The sequence below is a fragment of the Mauremys reevesii genome, linkage group 2, assembly GCF_016161935.1.
Source record: "Mauremys reevesii isolate NIE-2019 linkage group 2, ASM1616193v1, whole genome shotgun sequence".
Classification (NCBI taxonomy): domain Eukaryota; kingdom Metazoa; phylum Chordata; order Testudines; family Geoemydidae; genus Mauremys; species Mauremys reevesii.
This window is the reverse complement of record NC_052624.1, coordinates 45,060,332-45,081,868: the sequence shown is the minus strand read 5'-3', so window position 1 is coordinate 45,081,868 and position 21,537 is coordinate 45,060,332. Positions and strand designations below refer to the sequence as shown.

At 45.3% G+C, this 21,537-nt stretch overlaps 1 protein-coding gene across 8 annotated transcripts in view; it reads right to left on the bottom strand.

Annotated features, from left to right (window-relative positions):
- Positions 1 to 21,537, bottom strand: part of AKAP9 (A-kinase anchoring protein 9) — a 187,756-nt gene that overhangs the window by 45,628 nt on the left and 120,591 nt on the right. For 7 of the 8 annotated variants that reach the window (XM_039526343.1, XM_039526344.1, XM_039526346.1 and 4 more), the window contains 2 exons: positions 11,630 to 11,792; positions 2,188 to 2,400 (listed from right to left, as the gene is read on the bottom strand). In XM_039526343.1, the coding sequence (XP_039382277.1) occupies positions 2,188 to 2,400; positions 11,630 to 11,792 (376 nt within the window). Of the gene's footprint in view, positions 1 to 2,187; positions 2,401 to 11,629; positions 11,793 to 16,929; positions 17,370 to 21,537 lie in introns of those variants that run through there. The other variant, XM_039526351.1, reaches the window with a different exon arrangement.

The window sequence follows — 21,537 nt, the reverse complement described above, 5'->3', positions numbered from 1 at the left end:
GACAGAATGTTGTGTTTAAAGACATAGTTATTGTGATAACTTAAGGAATGTGCTCTGTTATTCTGAGAAGTATGACATAGATGTGTATTTTTTGTCCACAAGTTTAAAGCGAACATGAAAAAAACTTATATTTTCAAGTGATTTTGTAACGTACACAAAACAACCAAAATTGCACACAAGGATTCCTCTACTGTACCACAAGAATGAACAGACTACGTGGATACTTGAGATTGCAAATATACAACGGGACTTTAATCTATAATTTAACAATAAAGCTTTAACAATATTTTGAATAAATGTACAAAAAATCTTGAAGATAATTTATTATTCCAATTATCAAACCTCTCAGACATTATATAAAATGCTAACATTTCACAGGCCATTTATAGTATAGGAATGATCAAAAAGCACTGTTTAAATACCATTGCCCTAACTTTTTCTCCTCAACAAATATTAATTCACAGACATTTAGTTCCTTGTTGAAGGAAGGATTAAAAAATGCATTTACTTTATGAAGTTAAACATTTGCTGAGTAAACAGTTAACAGGACTGCTTAGCAATTAAATCATCTGATAGCTGTGGTCACCTCTTGTGGTTGACTAGGGAGTCACCTGACAGAGGACTGGAGGGTTATAAAGAGCAGGAGCTGTTTTATGTCCTCTCTCTTTAGCCCTTTTCACCAGCTTAAGATGGGGGAGAGCTGCTGCAAAAGAGAGATGAGGCAACAGGGAGAGGAGGACCCTGTCTACCTCAGCTCAGAGGGTTTCCCCAAAGGAAGGGTGAGCAAAAGTTAGGGAAAACACATACAGTAGAACCTCAGAGTTACGAACACCAAGTTATGAACTGACCGGTCAACCATACACCTCATATGGAACTGAAAGTAAGCAATCAGGCAAGAGCAGAGACACCCCCCCCCCCCCAAAAAAAGGCAAATACAGTACAGTACTGCGTTAAACGTAAACTACTATAAAAATAAAGGGAAAGTTTTAAAAATGTTTTTGACAAGGTAAGGAAATTGTTTCTGTGCTTGTTTCATTTAAATTAAGATGGTTAAAAGCAGCACTCTTCTTCTGCATCATAAAGTTTCTAAACTGAATGAAATAAATATTAAGTTTTAAACTTTTGAAAGAACAACCATAACATGTTGTTCAGTTACAAACATTTCAGAGTTATGAACAACCTCAGAGGTGTTCATAACTCTGAGGTTCTACTGAGTAGGGTCACTTACTTTGTATGGATCTGTATATTTCTTGTGTGATTAAGTCCAGAACAATAATGTGTTAAAATCTGTGAAAAGTATGTGTGTGTGTCGTATGCTGCAACAACATTTCCTCTGAGAAAGTCAAACTGTAACCCAGAAGGCTCACACTTTTGAGGGGATTTTGGCAAGGATGTGTTTAAGCTATAGGGGGACACTGAGGAGTCAGCATGGGTTCCAGGTGCTAGGCAGCAGGGCCATGTAGTCATAGCTCTCTGAAGGAAGTGTTAGGAGAGGGTCTGCATTCCGAAGTGTAACTAGGGACCCCAAGATTGGCACAGTGCCTGGCCACTGTTCAGACTCTGGAGGCTTAAAATACCTGGGGATCCAGGTGCTGGATTTCTCCTTAATAGAGTCTGCTATGCCACCCTGCAGAGGGAGCTCAACAGGATCTGTGACATCATGTTACATTCTTTCCTAATAGTGAGTCCCTGAAAGAGGAGTTTGGTGAGGGAAGAACACACCTTTCTCAGTGTCTAATCATGTGTGAACTTGTGTGACTACTTCAATCATGTGTGCTTAAGTATAGTTTCTTGTGCAAACAGTGGTAACCGATCTAACTGTACTAGGAAGGAACAAAGTTAGGCCAACATTTTTAAAGTTGGGTGTCTAAAGTCAGCAACTAAGTCCAAATTTGGTCACCTAAAAGTGGCCTAATTTTTAGAGGCGCTGAGCAACGACATTTCTCACTGACTTTACTGGCAGCTGTGGTTGCTCACACTTCTGAAAATCAGGGCACTTTTTGTTTAGTTGCCTAAATATGAATTTTTGTGGTCAGATTAGACATATGAAACTGTTGGCCTTATTGCATTGTTCTATGAATGATACTAAAAAAGAAAAAAAAAGTTAGTTAAGACTTCTGAAATTTATTAAAGATGGAATAGGAAAATATGAGAGAACCTCATAGACAGATTGTGTAGAATACATACGTTGCTCTACTGGTCCTGCATCTGCTTTCATGGCATCCTTCTGTCTGGAGAGTAGCTCCTTTTCTTCCTGGATCTGCTGTCGTTCAGCCTCTAGTTCCTGCAATTTGTTACCTGTACATAGTAGCTCTTGCTCAAGATGGTCTACTATATCTGTTTTTTCCTGGATTTGTTTTTCCAGAAATGCTCTTTCATCTGCATAACCATCAATGAGGCCTGTTGAGCAGAAATATTAGGTTCATTTAATATGGCAACTTTTGAACTGCAATTTCACTGCTATGGCAGAATTTCAGGCAACATAAAACTTCTAGAAACCTAAAGGTCAGATTAGTATTACCACAATGTTACCATGACAATTGTTGGGTGCTGACAACGTGTTCCGTGCTCTAAGGAACACTGTGTAGACAAGTTCCCCCAACTAGGTTTACAATCCTAAAATCTAGTCCTGAAAAGCCTTGTTCATGTGAGTAAATTCATACTCATGAGAGACTCCCAATGAAGTGAGTGAGACTGGAACACATTTTTCTTGGTATGGAAAACATTCACCTGCTCCTATTTCAAATTCTTCATCAAAACACACTTTTGTCCTGCCTATCAGTCCTAAACCACCTTTTGAGGCAACATTCATAAGAACATAAGAATGGCCCTACTGGGTCAGACCAAAGGTCCATCTAGCCCAGTATCCTGTCTTCCGACAGCGGCCAGCCAGGTGCCCCAGAGGGAATGAACAGAACAGGTAATCATCAAGTAATCCATCCCCTGTTGCTCATTCCCAGCTTCTGGCAAACAGAGGCTAGGGACACCATCCCTGCCCATCCTGGCTAATAGCCATTGATGGACCTATCCTCCATGGATTTATCTAGTTCTTTTTTGAACCCTGTTATGGTCTTATACGATTGCATGTGTGGGCACTGCTGAGTGAGGAATCTTACTGCTGGTATAATACCACTAGATAAATACACCATGTGTCTGATTTGTTATCTGTAATTTCCCTTTAGGCTTTACCTTTCAAAACCTTATTCATGTGAGTAATCTAAGAAATTCATATTGAGGAGGGATTTGGAAGAAGAGAGGGTGGATGACTGTCACACAATTGGCTGGTAGGGCACTCCCAGGGGATGGGAACAGCATAGAATATATAAGGATGAGAGAGGACAGAAACAAGGGTACGAGTAATAGAAAGCTATGAAGCATGGATAGGGAAGTATCAAGGTTTTTTGTATTCTCATGGGAAGAGTCCCTGTCCCTTGTTGTGATTTAAGGAGAATAGAGAGTGTTCAATGAACAATTATTTATTAATTCTTTCATCACCATCTTTATATCAGACATAAACCAGAGCACTCTAAAACACTGTTTGCATATGTCTCATAATAGAAGATGTTGAGATGAATCATTTCGTGCTTATTCACTGTAGCTAGCTCCAGGCTCAGAGTTCAATGGAAATTAATCTTGAAGCGTCTGACAAAAATCATGTATGCCTTTATTTTAAGTGTCTACAACAGTAGCCTCACACACTGGTTCTTTCAGTAGACCCCTTTGCTAATGAGATAACCTGGATGAATCACTTCCCTTCCTAAATTCACAATCCCTCACTTTCCATGTGGCATCTAAAATGTTTGGATGGCTAATATTTTCATTCTACACACTGCTGGAAAGGGCTCTGTGGAACAGAACTGAGCACTGCTGCACTCTGAACCAATATAGAACCAGTGCCACAACATGGTATTTGGGAGTGATGTGCTACCAGAGGTGCCATTTTTCAGAAGACACTTAAAACTGAGGTCTCATCCACGCTAAAATGAGAACAGGATCAGGCCCTTCAGCAGCAAGATTGGCACTTGGCACTTTTCATGAGACAAGTCTCCTACCTAACTTCCAACTTCAGCAATTCCATTCTATTATTGCTATATTTCCTCTACAGCTTCACTTCTTGTGCTAACCTGATGTGTAATGATACACAGTGTACCAACAGAGTTGCTGTATTTAAGCCCTGACATGGCTGCCTTTTAGTCAAGGATGACATAATCCCTCTGTATATCATTATTATTAGATATTTATAGGACTAAATCCCAGAAGTCCCAATCAGTTCCAGGGCCTTACAGTACTAGAGTGCTGTATCAAGCACATACATACAAACAATCCCTATCCAGAAGAGTTTTATTTGTAATGTGCATTAAGCAGAGTTCTTACAGTTACCTTTTTAAAGTAGGTATTATAAAAATAATGTTCTCACTTTGTCAACAGATGCTTTTACTCAATTTTTTCCTTAGGGTTAGATGCATGGTTTACTAATTGATTAGATTACCAAAAGATTGTTCATTTTTCAAGATTAATTCCCAGTTTAAAGAATAACTCCCACAAATCACACTGGTTCAGATTTGTATAACTGAAAATTGTTCCAAATTTACAAGTTATTGATTTATAAATTTCAAGATTAGCACGATGCACCTATGCAACAAATTACTATACAAGCTTCGGTAAGTTCACTTTACATATAGATATATATGTACTTTACTATAATTGCAAGTTATAAATTTAACCATAACCACTCCTTTAGAGTGTTCTGAATAAGAATATTTGACAAATTAGGCATTTAAGGGCATATAAGATATGCAAAACAAAGTATTTGGGACAGGAACAAGCATTTTGTTCTGTTTGTACAGCACCTAGCACAATGGGGTCCTGGCCTATGAGCTAAGTTCCCTCTAAGCTGCATGGCCGCACAGCAGGCTATCAAGGGTCACGCAGGCAGGGAGAGGCTCTCCCTGAGTGTAGAACTGATAAATGATTATTTATCAGTTCACTTTATTAATGTAACATCATACGTAAAGTTTTATGAATGAAACAACATTCATTCATAAAACCGGTTACCCCAAGAACTGGCTAATTTACAATGAAGATGCGTGTTAAGAGCCATAGCTGTTCAGTCAGCTGCCCTTGTAAGTTTCACTATCAATCCAATTCCTGCTTAAATCACTGAGACTTGCACTGTTTTAGTATTGTAACTTCTGTTCACCATTTATTACACTTGTCTATATTGTACCTTCTGTTCACTGTTTGCCATATTGTAATTCAAACCCCATTTTAAAACGCTTACTCCATTTTGTAAAAACTTCCTCCAACCTTCATTTTTGCAAACCCTGCTGTAATCTTATTAGTTTAGTTTAGATGTGTTGATGAGGTATGTATGGATGATGGAATCAATCTCCAGCCCCAGCCTGTCCTGATGAAATAGAGTAGATGTAGACAAGAGCCCTAACAAAGTAAGAAGAGTCCACCCTAAAAAGAAAAGGTACAATAGAAGGAAGATCAAAGCCAGGTCCGAGGCTGAAAGTCATGCCTGCAATTGACGGGTGATCAATTACCAAACCCAGAGGCAGCGTGACACAGCAAGACCTATAGACTCTGGATTCAAACTAAAGCCTACAAAAAGGATGGGTGAGATGAAAGACTTTGAAGGGTAACATTCTGCTGCCAACATGGAAGGGCATCGGTGCATGCCCGGCTTTCCTGGCCAGTTAGCCGCCACAAGCTACGAACCCAAGCTGCAAAATCAAGCCACGAACTGAAGCTATGTTCAGGAATGGTAACTATGCAGCAGCTGCAGAACATCTGGTGTGTGTGTGTATATAAGGATTAAGATATTAGTTATTGGTCATAAATCAAATTATCATAATAAATGTGGCATCTTTGTCTTGCCCCCTGAAAAGATCCTGTGTAGTTTTGTCTGTAGAACATGAGACAGCCCAAACCCCAAACCCCTCATCCCTGGCCCCATCCAGAGCCTGCACCCCCAGCCAGAGTCTGCACTCCAACCCTCTGCCCCAGCCTTGAGCCCCCTCCCACACTCCGAACCCTTCAGCCCCACCCTCACCACATATCACCTCCATATTGGTGCACATAACAAAATTCATTCTGTACATGGGCATAAAAAATTAGAGGTAGTACTGTGAGTAGGTCTCCTAGGTGCTACGGTAATAAAAATAATAATATCTGTTTGCTGCAGAAGGAAAAAAAAAACAACCAGTGTCCCAAGAGAAGTATTACCTTTCCATGGTTTATTATTGTCTTTCTTGCTCTCTACTTCTTACCACTGCCCTGCTGTTTTTTTCATTATCTTAATATGATTGAGATATAAATACCTAGGGGCAGTTACTTTGTCATTTTATTTGCCTGTAAAGCATCAGGCATACTAATAATGAAACAGAAACACAAAATTGGTGAGTCCAGATCCCCAACTGGTACAGACATGTTTTAACACTGCTGGTCTGTGATCTCCCTCTGGATGCACTGTAGGTCAGAAGAGGGGATACAACTTCATACAGTAGTAATAAATATGCTGCTGTGATTCTTAATACAATTAAAAACTTTAGTAGCTTTCATGTAACAACTGACGTTGATCTCCTGCCAGTGCAAGATGTTTAAGGGCAAGGTGGCATAGTTGAGACATGATCATTCAGTTCAAATTTGTTAATGTTCAAGGAAATACCTTTACATAAGAACGGCCAATAGTTCATCTAGCCCAGTATACTGTCTTCCAACAATGGCCAATGCCAGATGTTTCAAAGGGATGAAAAGAACAGGGCAACTATTGAGTCACCATCCCCTGTCATCCAGTCCCAGCTTCTTGCAGGCAGAGGTTTAGAGATGCCAAAACCATGGGGGGCTGGAGGGGTTCATCCCTGACCATCTTGACTAAATTCATTGACGGAGATATCCTCCACGAACTTACCTAATTCTTTTTTGAACCCAGTTATACTTTAGGTCTTCACAACATTACTTGGCAACGAGGTCCATAGGTTGACTGTGCATTGTGTGAAGAAGTACTTCCTTGTGTTTGTTTTAAACATGCTGCCTATTAATTTCATTGGGTGACCCCTGCTTCTTGTGTTATGTGAAGGAGTAAATAACACTTCCCTATTCACTTTTTCCACATCATTCATGATTTTATAGACCTTTGCCATGTCCTACTCTTAGACATCTCTTTTCTAAGATGAACACTCCCAGTCTTTAATCTTTCTTTGTGTGGAAGCTGTTCCATACCGCTTGTGACGGGTCTGGCACCCCAGCACCCCCTTGTGGCAGGGGCGGGCTGGGGGCCTAGCGCCGCGCCGCTAACTTGTCCTTCGGTCTGCCCCTGGTAGCCGGCGTATTACGGCCTAGCGGCCGGAGTCCATAAACACCCCCTCCTCGGAGTGGGGTAGCGCGGCCTAGCGGTCAGAGTCCACAAACCCCCCTTCGGGGCGGGGTAGCGCGGCCTAGCGGCCGGAGTCCACAAACACCCCCTTCGGGGCGGGGTAGCGCGGCCTAGCGGCCGGAGTCCACAAACACCCCCTTCGGGGCGGGGTAGCGCGGCCTAGCGGCCGGAGTCCACAAACACCCCCTTCGGGGCAGGGTAGCGCGGCCTAGCGGCCAGAGTCCACAAACACCCCCTTCGGAGCCGGGTAGCACGGCCTAGCGGCCAGAGTCCACAAACACCCCCTTCGGAGCGGGGTAGCGCGGCCTAGCGGCCGGAGTCCACAAACATCCCCTTCGGAGCGGGATTTAAGGGGTGTGGTAGGGGGACTCGGGCCCGCCCTCTCCACCGAGCCCCGACCCAGGGCCCTGATTCTGGCAAGCTCTCCTTGCCACCCGCTCGGCGGGGATCCGCCCGCAACACGCCGAGCGGTACTGCAGCTTTAAGGCTGTCAGTCCCGACAATCACCCTGGGTCACTTCCTACCCTGTCTAGCCAGACGTCTGCGTTGTGGGAGCGGTTCCCCCGTAGGCCCCTTGCGGCAGGCGTCCCTCCCCGGGGTCTCCGGTACGGCCTCAGCTCGGCTGACGCCCCGGTCCAGGCTCACTGGCTCTCCTTCTGCAGGAGCTGACGGTCTGCGTCCTTCTCCCCCGGTGGCCAGCCCAGACTGAGCAGACCTGCAGGCTTTTATACCGGTCTGCCAGTTGGAGCATGCCCAGCAGAGCTTCCTGGGCGTGGCTTCCTCTGCTAGCAAAGAAGGGTTAACCCCTGCTGTACCAGTGCGGGGCTGTCCCGCCCCGTCACACCGCTAAATATTTTTGTTGCCCTTTTCTGTACCTTTTCCAATTCTAATATATCTTTTTTGAGATGAGGCAACCAGAACTGCATGCAGTATTCAAGTATCAGGGGATAGCCGTGTTAGTCTGTAGCCACAAAAACAACAAGGAGTCCATAAATGGCTACTAGCCAGGATGGGTAAGGAATGGTGTCCCTAGCCTCTGGATGGAGATGGATGGCAGGAGAGAGATCACTTGATCATTGCCTGTTAGGTTCACTCCCTCTAGGGTACCTGGCATTGGCCACTGTCGGTAGACAGATACTGGGCTAGATGGACCTTTGGTCTGACCCGGTACGGCCGTGCTTATGTTCTTATGAGTCCGGTGGCACCTTAAAGACTAACAGATTTATTTGGACATAAGCTTTCGTGGGTAAAAAACCCACTTCTTCAGATGCATACTTCCGATGCAGTATTTAAGGCACTTATCAACATTGAATTTCATCTGCCATTTTGTTGCCCAGTCACACCCAGCTTTGTGAGATTCTTTTATAACTCTTTGCAGTCTGCTTTGGACTTAACTATGTTTACTAATTTTGTATCATCTGCAAATGTTGAGACCTGTTTATGCCCTTTTCCAGATTATTTATGAATATGTGGAGCAGGACTGGTCCCAGTACAGATCCCTGGGGGAACCTGTTATTTACCTCTTTCACTGTGAAAAGTGACCATTTATTCCTACTGTTTGTTTCTTATCTTTCAACCAGTTACTGATCCATGAGAAGACCTTCCCTCTTATCCCAGGACCACTTACTTCGCTTAAGAGTCTTTGGTGAGGGACCTTGTCAAAGGCTTTCTGTAAGTCCAAGTACACTATACCCATCACCCCTGTCCACATGCTTGTTGCTGCTCTCAAAGAATTTTAGTAGATTGGTGAGGCATGCCTTCCCTTTACAAAAGCTGTGTTGACTCTTCCCCAACATATTGTGTACATCTATGTGTCTGATAATTCTGTTCTTTACTATTGTTCCATTGATTTGACTGGTACTGAAGTTAGGCTTACTGGCTTGTAATTGCCAATTTTTAAACCAGAGTGTTCCACTAATATTTTTTTTAAATTAACTCTTAGTCTGTGAATTGATATAGGAGGCACAAAATTAGACCAGGCTGGAGGGAGGGATAGCTCAGTGGTTTGAGCATTGGCCTGCTAAACCCAGTGTTGAGAGTTCAATTCTTGAGGGGGCCACTTAGGATCTGGGGCAAAATCAGTACTTGGTCCTGCTAGTGAAGGCAGGGGGCTGGACTCAATGACCTTTCAGGGTCCCTTCCAGTTCTATGAGATAGGTATATCTCCATATATATGTATACACACACATTACTACCTCTTAGTGAAAGCTGAGGACCTTCTATAAAGATTTATGATACAAACTACAATAATACTAGTAAAAAGCTCTGTGTAAGCTCAAAAGCTTGTATTCCTCACCAGTAGAAGTTGGTCCAATAAAAGGTACTGCCTTACTCACCTTTTCCCTATAATACTAGTAAGTCAGATACCAATTTAGCAAAGCCATTAAGCAAAAAGTCATTGGTGGATCTGGGCAAAATATATATATATATATTATATATATATACAGATTTGTTCTTTTAATTTAATTTTAGTTTTAGTTATTATTTTTTTTTTTTACTTTGTTATTTTAGTTTTGAAATCCAGCATTTCTTTTCTACCTTCAAATTCTCTTCTGCTGCAGAATTGGATACTGTCTAAACAAGAAGGAAGTTCTCTCTAAAACTAGCATTGGCAAGACATTGACAAACATGTTTCATCTCAGAAATGACTGAATACCTATCAGTTCTGTAATGAGTGTAGATTACACTCTCCTGGGATCTACCCAAGAATTCCTAGTCAGATAACATAATATACTTTAGCTTATCAGAGAGCATTACACCACTCACTCCAATGAACAGAAAGGTAGATTTTACATCAAATTCTTGCTGCACTTTTGGGTACTGTTTTATTTACAGAAAATACAGAAAAAAAAAGTGTATAATTTGTAAATTTGCTAATTCTAGTGTTTCTCACCAAAAGATGAAAAATGCAAACAGGTCTGATTAATTAATGAGAGTTATAAAATACCCGGTGTCTACCCGCACACTCCTAACCGCAGTGTTAGACATACCCTTACAGGTGCGGCACAGAGAGTTAAGCTGGCTTCTCTGCATCTGACATGTCATCACTAGTGACAAAGGTTTTCCAGGACAAATTCTGCTTCCAGTTACACCTTTGAAAACCCATTATCTTCAAATTAACCTCTCAGTGACAACTGTGTACCTGCCATTTGTAAATCTGAATAGGTGGAACGGATAGGACCTTAATCATAGAAATGTGTTATTACTCAAGAACAGAATCCAGCTCTCCCTCTTTTAGCTGTGGTGGCACTCCAGTGCTATCAGGAATAAAAGCAATAAAAGCACATTTTTCTCATTAAAGTAAGCCACTCTAAGTATGAACAAAAATAATGAGCGGAAGTTCTACGTTTTATTACATTCATGTGAAACTAAACTGATGCTTGTTAAGTCTTGCCTACACAAAATGGGACAAGACATTTTTTCTTAGTACAATAATACATGCAATGAATTTTTTAGCACCCATAGTCTAGTGAAAGGCATTCACTACATATTTGTGTGTGTGGCTCAATTTTCAGGTTTCCCTTCTAGATTAATAGATTTTTGATTAACAGATTTTAAGACGAGAGGGGACTATCATGATCATCTAGCTTAGGTTACATTAAAGTACAATTAAAAAACTGGGCTGGCCTGGGGGGACTAATTGCACAACCACATGTTGGAATCAGAGTTCTAATACTCAGTCTCTTGGTTTCTCAGGTCACTACAGGCTAGGAGCACTGAGGAAACAGTGTATTCATCCTTGGCAAGGAAAAACCATGGGTTGGGGAAGAGATAGAAGAGAAATTGGGGGAGGGGTGAACTATGAGGATCCCTCCAAAATGAAAAGTTAGTATTGTCTCCTTAACCTTCCTGACAATGTATGAAGTTAGTTTATATGCCTTTTCTTCCCTTCTTTCTCTGTCTCTCCTTATGTATCACACTATGGCTGTGTTTTTGTTTCACTTTATTACCAGTCTTCTTACTTTCAATCATTTTCTTTTTCTCTCTAGTTGTACATCCTACCTCTAACTGTTGGGGAAAAAAGGATAATTTAGCCAAAACTATCCAAAATTTGATAGTGATCTAAAATGTTCATTGCCAAATAAATTGATCTAATTTGCAATGTGTTTAGCTATTTTATAAAAGTAGATTTCTAAATAGAAAAGAAATACAATTATTGTAGCTACAAAATTTGGCCATGTACTATAAAAAGTGAACGGATATGTCTGTGTTTTCAAATTCAGCAATATATCAATGGGAAATGCTCACCCTCTGCTTTGCTGAGCTCCAATGCCAGCTGCTCTCTGGCTTTGACCTCTTCATTGAGTCGATCTTGCAATTCTTCCTGGCATTTGAAAAATTCAGTGGCCTCCTGCTGCTTTTTGAAGGATTCTCGCATAAGTTCTGTCTGCGAAACTTTAGCATGTTCCAGCTACAGCAGGAGAAAGTAACAAATATTAGACATCCATGAGAATTTTAAATAAAAACACCTACTCTACGGGTATGTCTACATAGCAAAGAAAAACTTGCAGCTGGCCCATGCCAGTTGATTTGGGCTCGTGCTCTGAGGCTGTTTCATTGCTGTGCAGACTTCTGGGTTTGGAATGGAACCCGGGCTCTATGATCCTGCAAGGTTGGAGGGTCCCAGGGCTTGGGTTCCAGCCCAAGACAGCAGGTTACATAGCAATGAAATAGCCCTACAGCTCAAGCCCCGTGAGCCTGATTCAGCTGGCATGGGCCAGATGCAGGTTTTTTTGGCTGTGTAGACATGCCCTCTATCATTCATGTAAAATTATTAACTGCATTGACTGATTATTAGCCTGATAAAAAGACACATTAACTTCAACGGATACTGGATCAGATGTTCAATGCATATGCATTGACATACTACAATACGAAGTCCCACACAAAACGAAGATCTAAGAAAATACAGACAAATGTTCAGTACAGAGTATAGTATGAGTCACATGACTGAATCCATATTTATGTGCCAAAACTTGAAACTTCCTGGTTTTTGTCAGTTTATACCAGACTCACCTTTATTTAAACAAAATGAGTTTTGCATTTAATATGTGTAGGAGTATACTGTCACTAACCACATCCATAGTATGCTTAAGAAGCACCATACAAAATCTACGGCATTTCTGAACAAATTTTTAGGTAAGCAGCATTCCTTTCTTCTTCCATGCATATGTGTAAGTAGACACAAGAGGAAAATGTGAATTTTGAGAATATTAAAATTTTCAATTAATGAGGCAGTAAAGCAATGTTTGTTTCAACAGTTCCTTATTAACATTGTAATGGCTTTTTAATCTATCTCTTCTCATGATCCTCAAGTTACAGAATGACACAACAAATGTTTGCTTAACTTCAGAAAAGTAAAGAACTCACACCCTTGTTTTTATACTGTAAGTCTTGGAAGATTTCTATAAGTATGGTCACTTCCGTGTTTTGCAAGTCTGTTCTGTGAAATGGAGGCTACTTCACCAAATTCTTCAAAAATAAGAGCTGTTTATTTTTCACTAACTCCAGCTAGGCTAATTAATAAATTAAGGATACTGAATCACTCAAACTAAACTGTCTTACTAAAATGCAAAGACTTTACTGTTTTTGAAAAATGACTTGGGAAAATTTTATAACAATTTCACACCAATTTGTCTACTTATCCATAAAAATGGCTGTTCAGAATTAAACTTCTAACTAAAAAACATCTAATCACTAATATTTCCTCTTTTAACATTAATGAATTTAAACTATCCTTTGAAAGCAGTGTGAGGCTTTAAAAGGGTGCATGGCTGCTACAGGGGAGTAGTGGGGGCAAAAGACATATCTGGCTTTAAAACTAAGCTTGATAAGTTTATGGAGGGGATGGTATGATGGGATAGCCTAATTTTGGCAATTAATTTGGCAATTGATCTTTGATTATCAGCAGGTAAGTATGCCCAGTGGTCTGTGATGCGATGTTAGATGGGATGGGATCTCAGTTACTACAGAGAATTCTTTCCTGGGTGCTGGCTGGTGAGTCTTGCCCACATGCTCAGGGTTTAACTGATCGTCATATTTGGGGTCGAGAAGGAATTTTCCTCCAGGGCAGATTGGCAGAGGCCCTGGAGGTTTTTCGCCTTCCTCTGCAGCATGGGGTACGGGTCACTTGCTGGAGGATGCTTTGCAGCTTGAGGTCTTCAAACCACAATTTGAGGATTTCAATAACTCAGACATAGGTTAGGGGTTTGTTATAGAAGTGGATGGGTGAGATTCTGTGGCCTGCATTGTGCAGGAGGTCGGACTAGATGATCATAATGGTCCCTTCTGACCTTAAGTCTATGAGTCTACAGATTGTACTGACTTTTTAAAGGGACATCATCATCTACTTGAAACAAAATTTATTCAAAAATAAATTTAAAAGAAGGGACAGGTACTAGAGGTGCCCAGGAATCTCTCTACTAATTTGTTGTGGTTTTACAAGCACATTATACTATTTTAAGTTTTTATATCCTAGGTTGCTGTATGAAACACCCATGCAAACAAAAGGGGAAACTAAATAACAAAACATGCTATACAGAGTAAACAGTGAAACTGACTCAGAACTTGTCTATAAGGAGATATTCAGGAAATCCGAATTAACTAATTTCCAAACTGAATTAAACTAAACTGAAATAAAGCCAGTTTAATTTTGAATGAGAGTGTCTAAACAGGGATTTAATGCAGTTTAACCAATCAATTTTTAATTCACACCTTTAGTTAATTTGGATTAATTTTTCTAGTTTAGACAAGCCCTTAAACAAAGTACTATCAAATGCACACATTAAAACTGAAAAATAAAAGATTTTTTCTCTCTAATCCCTTTAAATTGTAAAGAAGTTAGGCGTTACTGGTAATAAGCATAGGAAAAAAAAGTTTTTTAAGTTGACAATATCCTTTTCATAAAACTATTAGAATTACCCGTATTTTTCCATGTATAAGACGCCCCCATGTATAAGACGCCCCCACTTTTCTAACCCCAAATTTAGGTTTTTGGTTTTTTTTTCCCTCAGCTGCCCCACACCCACACACACACACTGCTGCTCAGAGGGGGAACAGTAGGGAGGTGGGGTAGGGGGAGGGAGGAGGGCGTGGCGGCGGGCTGGTCCCGGCGGCTGCCCTGCCCTGCCCGGCGGCCTCCCGCGGGCGCGCGCCCGCCGCCGGGCTCCTCCCCCCCCCCCCGCCGCCCCTCTCCCCCGGCCCCCCGCGTCCCCCCCCCTCCCGCCCCCCCAGCCCCCCCCCCCGCCCCACCCCCGCCCCCCCGCCCCCGCCGCTCCCCCCTGCCGCCGCCCACCCCGCTGTGCCGGACCGGGGGCCGGGGGGGCCGCGAGGGGGGGCTCCCCCCCCCCCCCCGCCCGGTCCCCCCCCCCAGCCCCCGGCTCCCCGCCCCGCCCTCCCCCCCCCCCCGCTCGCCCCCCCCCCCCCCCCCGCTGCCCCGGACCGCGGCACTGGCCCGGGCCGGCCGGGCGGGACGGGGGCCCCCGAGGCCTCCCGTCCCCCGCCGCCCCCTCCTCCCCGCCCCCCTCCCCCCCCCCCCCCCGGTCCCCTCCCCCCCTCCCCCCGGCCCCCAGCGCCAGCCGGCCGCCCGGGAGGGCCCGACCGCTGGCCCGGGGGCGGGCGGGGCCCGCGCCCCCCCCCGCCCCCCCTCCCTCCCCTCCCCCCCCCTCCTCCCCCCCTCCCCCGCCCCCCCTCGGCCCCAGGCCCCCAGCCGCCCGCCCCGGCCCCGCCGCCGCTGTGCCCGGCGGGGGCCCGGCGGGCCTGGAGGGGGGCGCAAGCGGGCGGCTGCGGGCCGCTGGCCGCCGCCGCCCACCCCCCCCCGGCCCCCCCCCCCCCCCCCGCCCCGCCCCCCCCCCCCCGCCCCCCGCCCCCGCCCCCCCCCCCGGCCCCGGGGGACCGGGAGCGGGCTGGCCCCCCGGGGCACGGGGCCCCCCCGGCAGCGGCTCCCCCCGCTCCCCCCCCCTCCGCGCTCCCCCCGCCCCCGCCCCCAGCCGCCCCCTCCCCCAGCCCCCGGCAGCCCCCGCCCCCCCGGGCCCCGCGGGGCGGGCAGCGGAGGAGCGGCCGGCGGGCGGCTCCCCGCCCGCCCAGCTCCCCGCGGCTGGGCCGCCCGCCCCCCCCGCTCGCCCCCCGGCACCCCCCCCCAGCCGCCCCCGGCCCCCGGCTCCCCAGCCGCCCCGCCCCCCTCCCCCCCTGCGCCCGGGCGGCCCCCCGGGCGGGCGCGGGGCGCGAGCGGCCCGCCGCCGCCCGGCTCCGGGCGCCTCAACCCCCCCGCCCCAGCCGCCCGCGGCCCTCGCCCGCCCGCTCCCGCCGCCCCCGGCCCCCCGGGCCCCAGCCCCCCCAGCTCCGGACGGGGCGGCTGCGGAGCGCGGGGCCCCCGGCGCCCGGCGCCCCCGCCGGGGGCCGCCCAACCGCCCCCCCGGCCCCCTCCCCGGCCCCCCCCCCCCCCCGCCCGCCTCCCCCCTCCCAGCCAGTCCCCAGCCGCCCCTGGGCGCCCCCCGGGGCAGCCGGCGGGCCGGGCCGCGGGCCGCGCTCCCCGCCGCCGGCTGCTCCTCAGCCCGCCCCCGCCCCCCCCCCCCCCCGCCCCCCCCCGCCCCCCCCCGCCCGCCCCCCCCCCGCGCCCCCCCCAGCGCCCCGCGGGGGCTCCCGCCCGGCGCCGGGGCCCCCAGCCCAGGGCCGGCCCCAAGCCGGCCGCTCCGGAGCGGCCCTGCCCCGCGCCCCCCCCGCCCCGCCCCCCGCCCCGGCCGGCGCCTCCCCCCCGCCCCCCGCCCCGCCCGCCCCGCCCCGCCCGGGCGCCCCTGCCCCCGGACGGCCGCCCGTGCGCCGCCTCCCCCTGCGCCCCCCAGCGCCGGCTCCCGCCCAGCCGCCCGGCTCCCGCTCGCCTCGCGGGCACTGCTGCCTGGCGCTGCCCCCACCCGGATGGAGCCACGCCCGAGCCCCGCCTCCAGGACTCCCGGATGCGGCGCCGCGGGTGGAGGAGAGCCAGCAGGGGGGGGCAGGCAGGGGAGGGTGGGGGGGGGGGGGGGGGGAGGAGAGAGGAGGGGGGGGAGGGGGGGGGGGGGGGAGGAGGGGGGGGGGTCAGAGGGCAGGAACAGGTGGGTAGATATGCCATTTAAAATTTACTCGTGCTATTAAATTTCATATATGTATATTATGGCTTAGAAAATGAAACCTACAGGGGTGGTTTTATTACATTACACTACATTTTCACACATATAAAAGAACCAAAACTCATAGGAAATCTCTTTGTTACTGGTCTAAGCAATAAGCACTACTAAAATACATGCATAAGAACACATGAAATACTCGACCTTTGTATCTTTTCATAAAAAAACTTAAACACCCAATACAGTTACAGTTTGTAGCCCTAATAATTTTATAATTAAGACTTATCACTGCCTGTTAAAGCATTGAAATAAAAAATGGACAGCATACATGATTAAAAACAATAGGTTCTATGTTTGAGAGATATACGTTTAATTTATTTCCAAACACACTTTCTTTTGGTTGTAAAGATTAAAAAGTTGAACTTCCTTAAATAATATCATACTTACTGAATATGGAGGTGTAGGCAAGGAGATTTTAGAGACAACTTTTAATATATGCCCATTTTTTTTGTGCCTGTAGTGAAAAATTGAAGTATTTACAACTACAGAGTTATTTTCATCCAAGTGTTCAGTGAAAGGAAAAGGATTTGGTAAAGGCACACGAGATTCAACCTCATAGGTATCTTCTTCTTGGCCTTCTGATCGCAAGCCATTAAATAAGTTAGATGCCCAGTATGTGCGGTAAGAATCCATTCCAAAAGATGTTGCTGTTGCTCTCTTCTCCTCCGTCACGTGGCTATTTTGCTCTGGCTATTTTAGTTGTAGACATGAGCAATAAAACATCTTACATTTTTGACACTCTGAGGAAATGGCACAGTAGTGCTAGCGACAGTGTGGGAACAATCATTTCACATTCACATGAGTAATCAAGAAGTGCAGGAAGGTCCCAGGTAAACATCAAGCAATAAAAGAAATCAACATTTGCAGAAACCAGCTGGATAACTGAGCTTTGCCATTTTTCCAATAAAAAACCCTCCTCTATAATATATTTCACATTAAAGTGAAATATGAATCTTTCAGAAACAGAAAAATGGTAACCGGAGGGAGGTAATTACCAAAGCAAGAAAGTATACTTTCGGTATCAAAGCAGGTACGCTGAGCAAGCAAGCAATCAGCAGAACCTGGCAGCAACTGTCAACACTTTTAATCTCCACTGGAGCATCAACAAGAAATTTACATATGAAGGTATTTGCCTTTATTCTTGTTCCTTGAGTTAATTCAACAGGAAGAGCTGTTTTGAACTCAATCAATCAAAAAATGCCTCGTCTCACTGAGTAAAAGTTTCCTGTCAATATCTTCCGTGAAAAAGAGTTCAGGACTGAGGGAGTGGCTAAATTAGGTACACTGGCAGGTGGAATTTGAATTAATACGCCCACTTATGAAGCTTGCTCAACAGGATTCAAATTCCACAACAGAGCTCTAAGAGAGTGTGTTCAAACAGGTTTAAAATAGCACTTTAAAGATTATGTCAGGTTTCTACCACTCCTTTTAAAAAGTATGCCGATTTGTATGCATAGTACAATTAATTGAGGAAAATGACTTAAGTATCTGCTCTGCTTGTAATTATTTTATTTAGATGTTATTATCTCATATTGATTATATTGAACACGTCATGTTATTTCTATCATTCATCTCTTCAAACTCTTTTCTTTTGGGCTTCCATTAAAGGTAAAACAGCTGAGTTTACTTTTTTAATGTTCAGACACAGAATATTTAATAAATTATTAAGAAATTTCTTGCAACATTAAGAAACTCCCTACAACTCCTCTGTTTCTGTTACCAATTACATGTAACTAAATTAGCAGACATCAGGGGTCACATCACTCGATATGCTTGTTATTCCCAAGTAGAGAAACATTATCTGGTGAGTGGTTGGGAAATGGGGCCACAATTTATATTAGATACTACAGAAAAATGTGTAAACAATGCATATATTCATTTATTTTTATCAGAGGTCTCATTAACAGGGATAAATCCACACCTCTGAGTGATGCAGTTATATTGACCTAACCCCTGGTGTAGACAGTGCTATGTCAATGGGAGGGCTTCTCCGGTCAACATAGCTACCACCTCTCGGGGAGGTGGATTAATTATGCCAACGGGAAAAGCTCTCCTGTTGATGTTGTAGCATCTTCACTGAAGCGCTACACTGGTGCAGCTGTGCCGCTCCAGCATTTTAAATGTAGACCTGTCCTTTGTAGACCTGCCCACTGGCCCTATCTGAGGAGCTGAGGGAGCGAGGGGCACAGAGGGAACAAAGGTGGCATTATGCTTCCCCCAATGTCAGGGGTTTCTGGCAACTGATTTAATCTGCTGTGGAATCTGGAACAACCTCACAGTTGTGCTAATTTACAATAGCTGGTAACAGTCTCCTAGGTGCTATTATACATCTGAGGATTACTGGAGGACAGGATACAGTAGATACTCAGTCAATAACCCTTCCTCAGACACAGTATTAGCACACCCTTATTCCAGGGAGGAAGACTGAAAGGAAATGGCACAGAGGCACCTGTACCAGCTCTGTGCCACCTAGGGATTCTGCTTAAGCCAGTATTCCAGATCTTTGCCCTGCAGCAGTGGTATAAGGGAGCTGAATAGAGGCCAGGAACTGAACTAAAATGATGTACCTTTTCTGACACTACAAAATAAACATTTGTAAATGTCGAAGTATTGACACGATGCCAAAGAGATGAAACATTTTCCTATTCTAAATGATAAATTATGGTGAGGTCTTTTTGTTCTGTTTGTATAGTGCCCAGTACAATAGGGTCCTGGTCCCTGAGGACAGTACAAATAATAAACAGTAACAATAATTGAATGCTGTAAGAGAAATGTTTACATTTTAGTATTACCCACTACATTTCATATTTTGTGTGAGAATAATATGCATTATAGCGCTGAAGAACACAGAAATAAAAAGTTATACAAATTAGTTATATCAAATGTGCAATAACCGCACAAGTACATTTATAATTAGAATAACAAATGATCATGTCTGCCAAGGCTGTTGGGCACTTGTATAATGTGTCAGAACATATAAACATTAGATTACCATAGGGAGAAGGATGGAAAAAATGTACCTTCTGACTGGTTTTATGAAATGACCATAAAGTACAAATAAACAAGCTGCACCATTTTTTGTTTTCTTTATGCTGTAAAATGAACTGATAGCATCTGTTGTAAACTGCAGTGCTACTGAAAACCTCTCTGTGGCAAAGTTTATAGCACGGAACAGCTCAACATTTGCTTTCTTTTTTTTTTTTTTCCTGCTTCACCCTCCAGATGGAGAAATCACTTATTCCTCATGCATGTGGAACATCACAGTCACAAAACCATTATGCAGTGTAATCTGTCCAGAATTGTATCTACTATAAAAAGTAACAAAGTTCAAATAACTAAATTCAGACAAAAAATAGCACAAGCTAGAAAATCCAAGGTTCTGGCTGAACGCCTTAGTGAAGAAAAAAAGGCACAACATGATGAGATAAACCAGACCATCAACACTGACTTCAGCTTTTGCCGGTATTAGAATTTCTTGGTGTCCTTACAATAGAACCTCAAAGACACAAACACCAGAGTTATGGACTTACCAGTGAACTGGACACCCTGTGGAACTGATCAGTCAGGCAGCAGTGCAGACAAAAAAACAAAAACCAAACCAGCAAATACTGTACTGCCTCGGGGCTTTAGCCCTGGGGCTCAGGGCTTCGGCCACAGGGGGTTGGGACTGCAGCTGTAGGGTGGGGTGTGTGTTTTCAGGGCTCCAGGCTTCTGACTCTCAGGAGCAGCGGGGCTCAGGGCTTTAGACTGTGTGGGGGGGAGCTCTGGGGCTCTGCAGCTCCGCTCTCAGCTTCAGCCCCATGCTGAGGCTCGGGGCTTCAGGTGTAGGGTGGGAAGGGGTCTCCCATTCCCGCTGGGGGTGCTGGGGCTCGGCACTTCAGCCCTGCGGCTCCATTGTTGGCTTCAGCCCCGCAGGGAGCACTGGGCTTTAGCTACAATGGGTGCACCAGTTTCAGCCCCAGCATTCCCCCCATAGCTAAAGCCCTGACCCCGAAGTCAGGAATGGAGATGTGAGGAGCCCTGGCACCCCCTGCAGGGCTGAAGCCCCAAGCCCCAGCGCTCCCCCCAGGCCTAAAGCCCTGAGCCCCGGTGCTCCCATGGGGCAGAAGGTCTGAGCTCCCAATCTGGAGCCCTGGTACCCCAAGGGTCAGAAGCCCTGACTCCCCTGCCCCTCTGGACCCCCATCCTCACGGCTGCAGCTCCAAACCCCCACCACTAACACCATGGCTGAAATCTGTAACCTCTTGTTCAGAGTTATGGACCATTTCGGAGTTACGGACAACTTCCATTCCCAAGGTGTCCATAACTCTGAGGTTCTACTGTATCCTGTTTGCATCTGAACTTTAATATAGTTTAAATACACTATTTTTGTATCTTTTTTTAAGAAAGAAAAGTGTTTAAAAGATTATGAATGCACTTTTACCCAAGATAAGAAATAAGAATTTCTCTAGTCTCGAAGATAAGTACACATTTATGTATTCAGATATGTATATTAATATGGGGAAAATGCCATTTACTTGTTAAATTATAACAGCTCTAAAGTTCTACTGGGTCAATCAATATTCAACATCTTTTAAAAGATTAATTTTTAGCCCAACACACTGACAAATTTTTTAAAAAGTCATTAACCTATCACTCAAATCCTTCCTACCCTGTGAATCATTGACCATACAGACTGCATGTACCCAGCTACTTCACACCCATCATGGTCCACTGCATCAAAGCAACTGTCCTATGTGTATATGTGTATAAGTCCAGTTCACAACTAAAATGACTGCTGAAAAAATATGACAATAGCATTTGTCATGTCAGACTGGACCAACTATACCTCAAGTATGGTTTCTTGTGGCCTATCCCTGTAGAAAGTGAAGAAAAACATCCCCCTCCCCATGCCTACTAATGCACCTGGGCTAATATAATGCATTTCTATACATGGATGTAAAGGATTCATTAAATTAGATATTTAACACAACAGAGCATATTTTTAAAATTCAA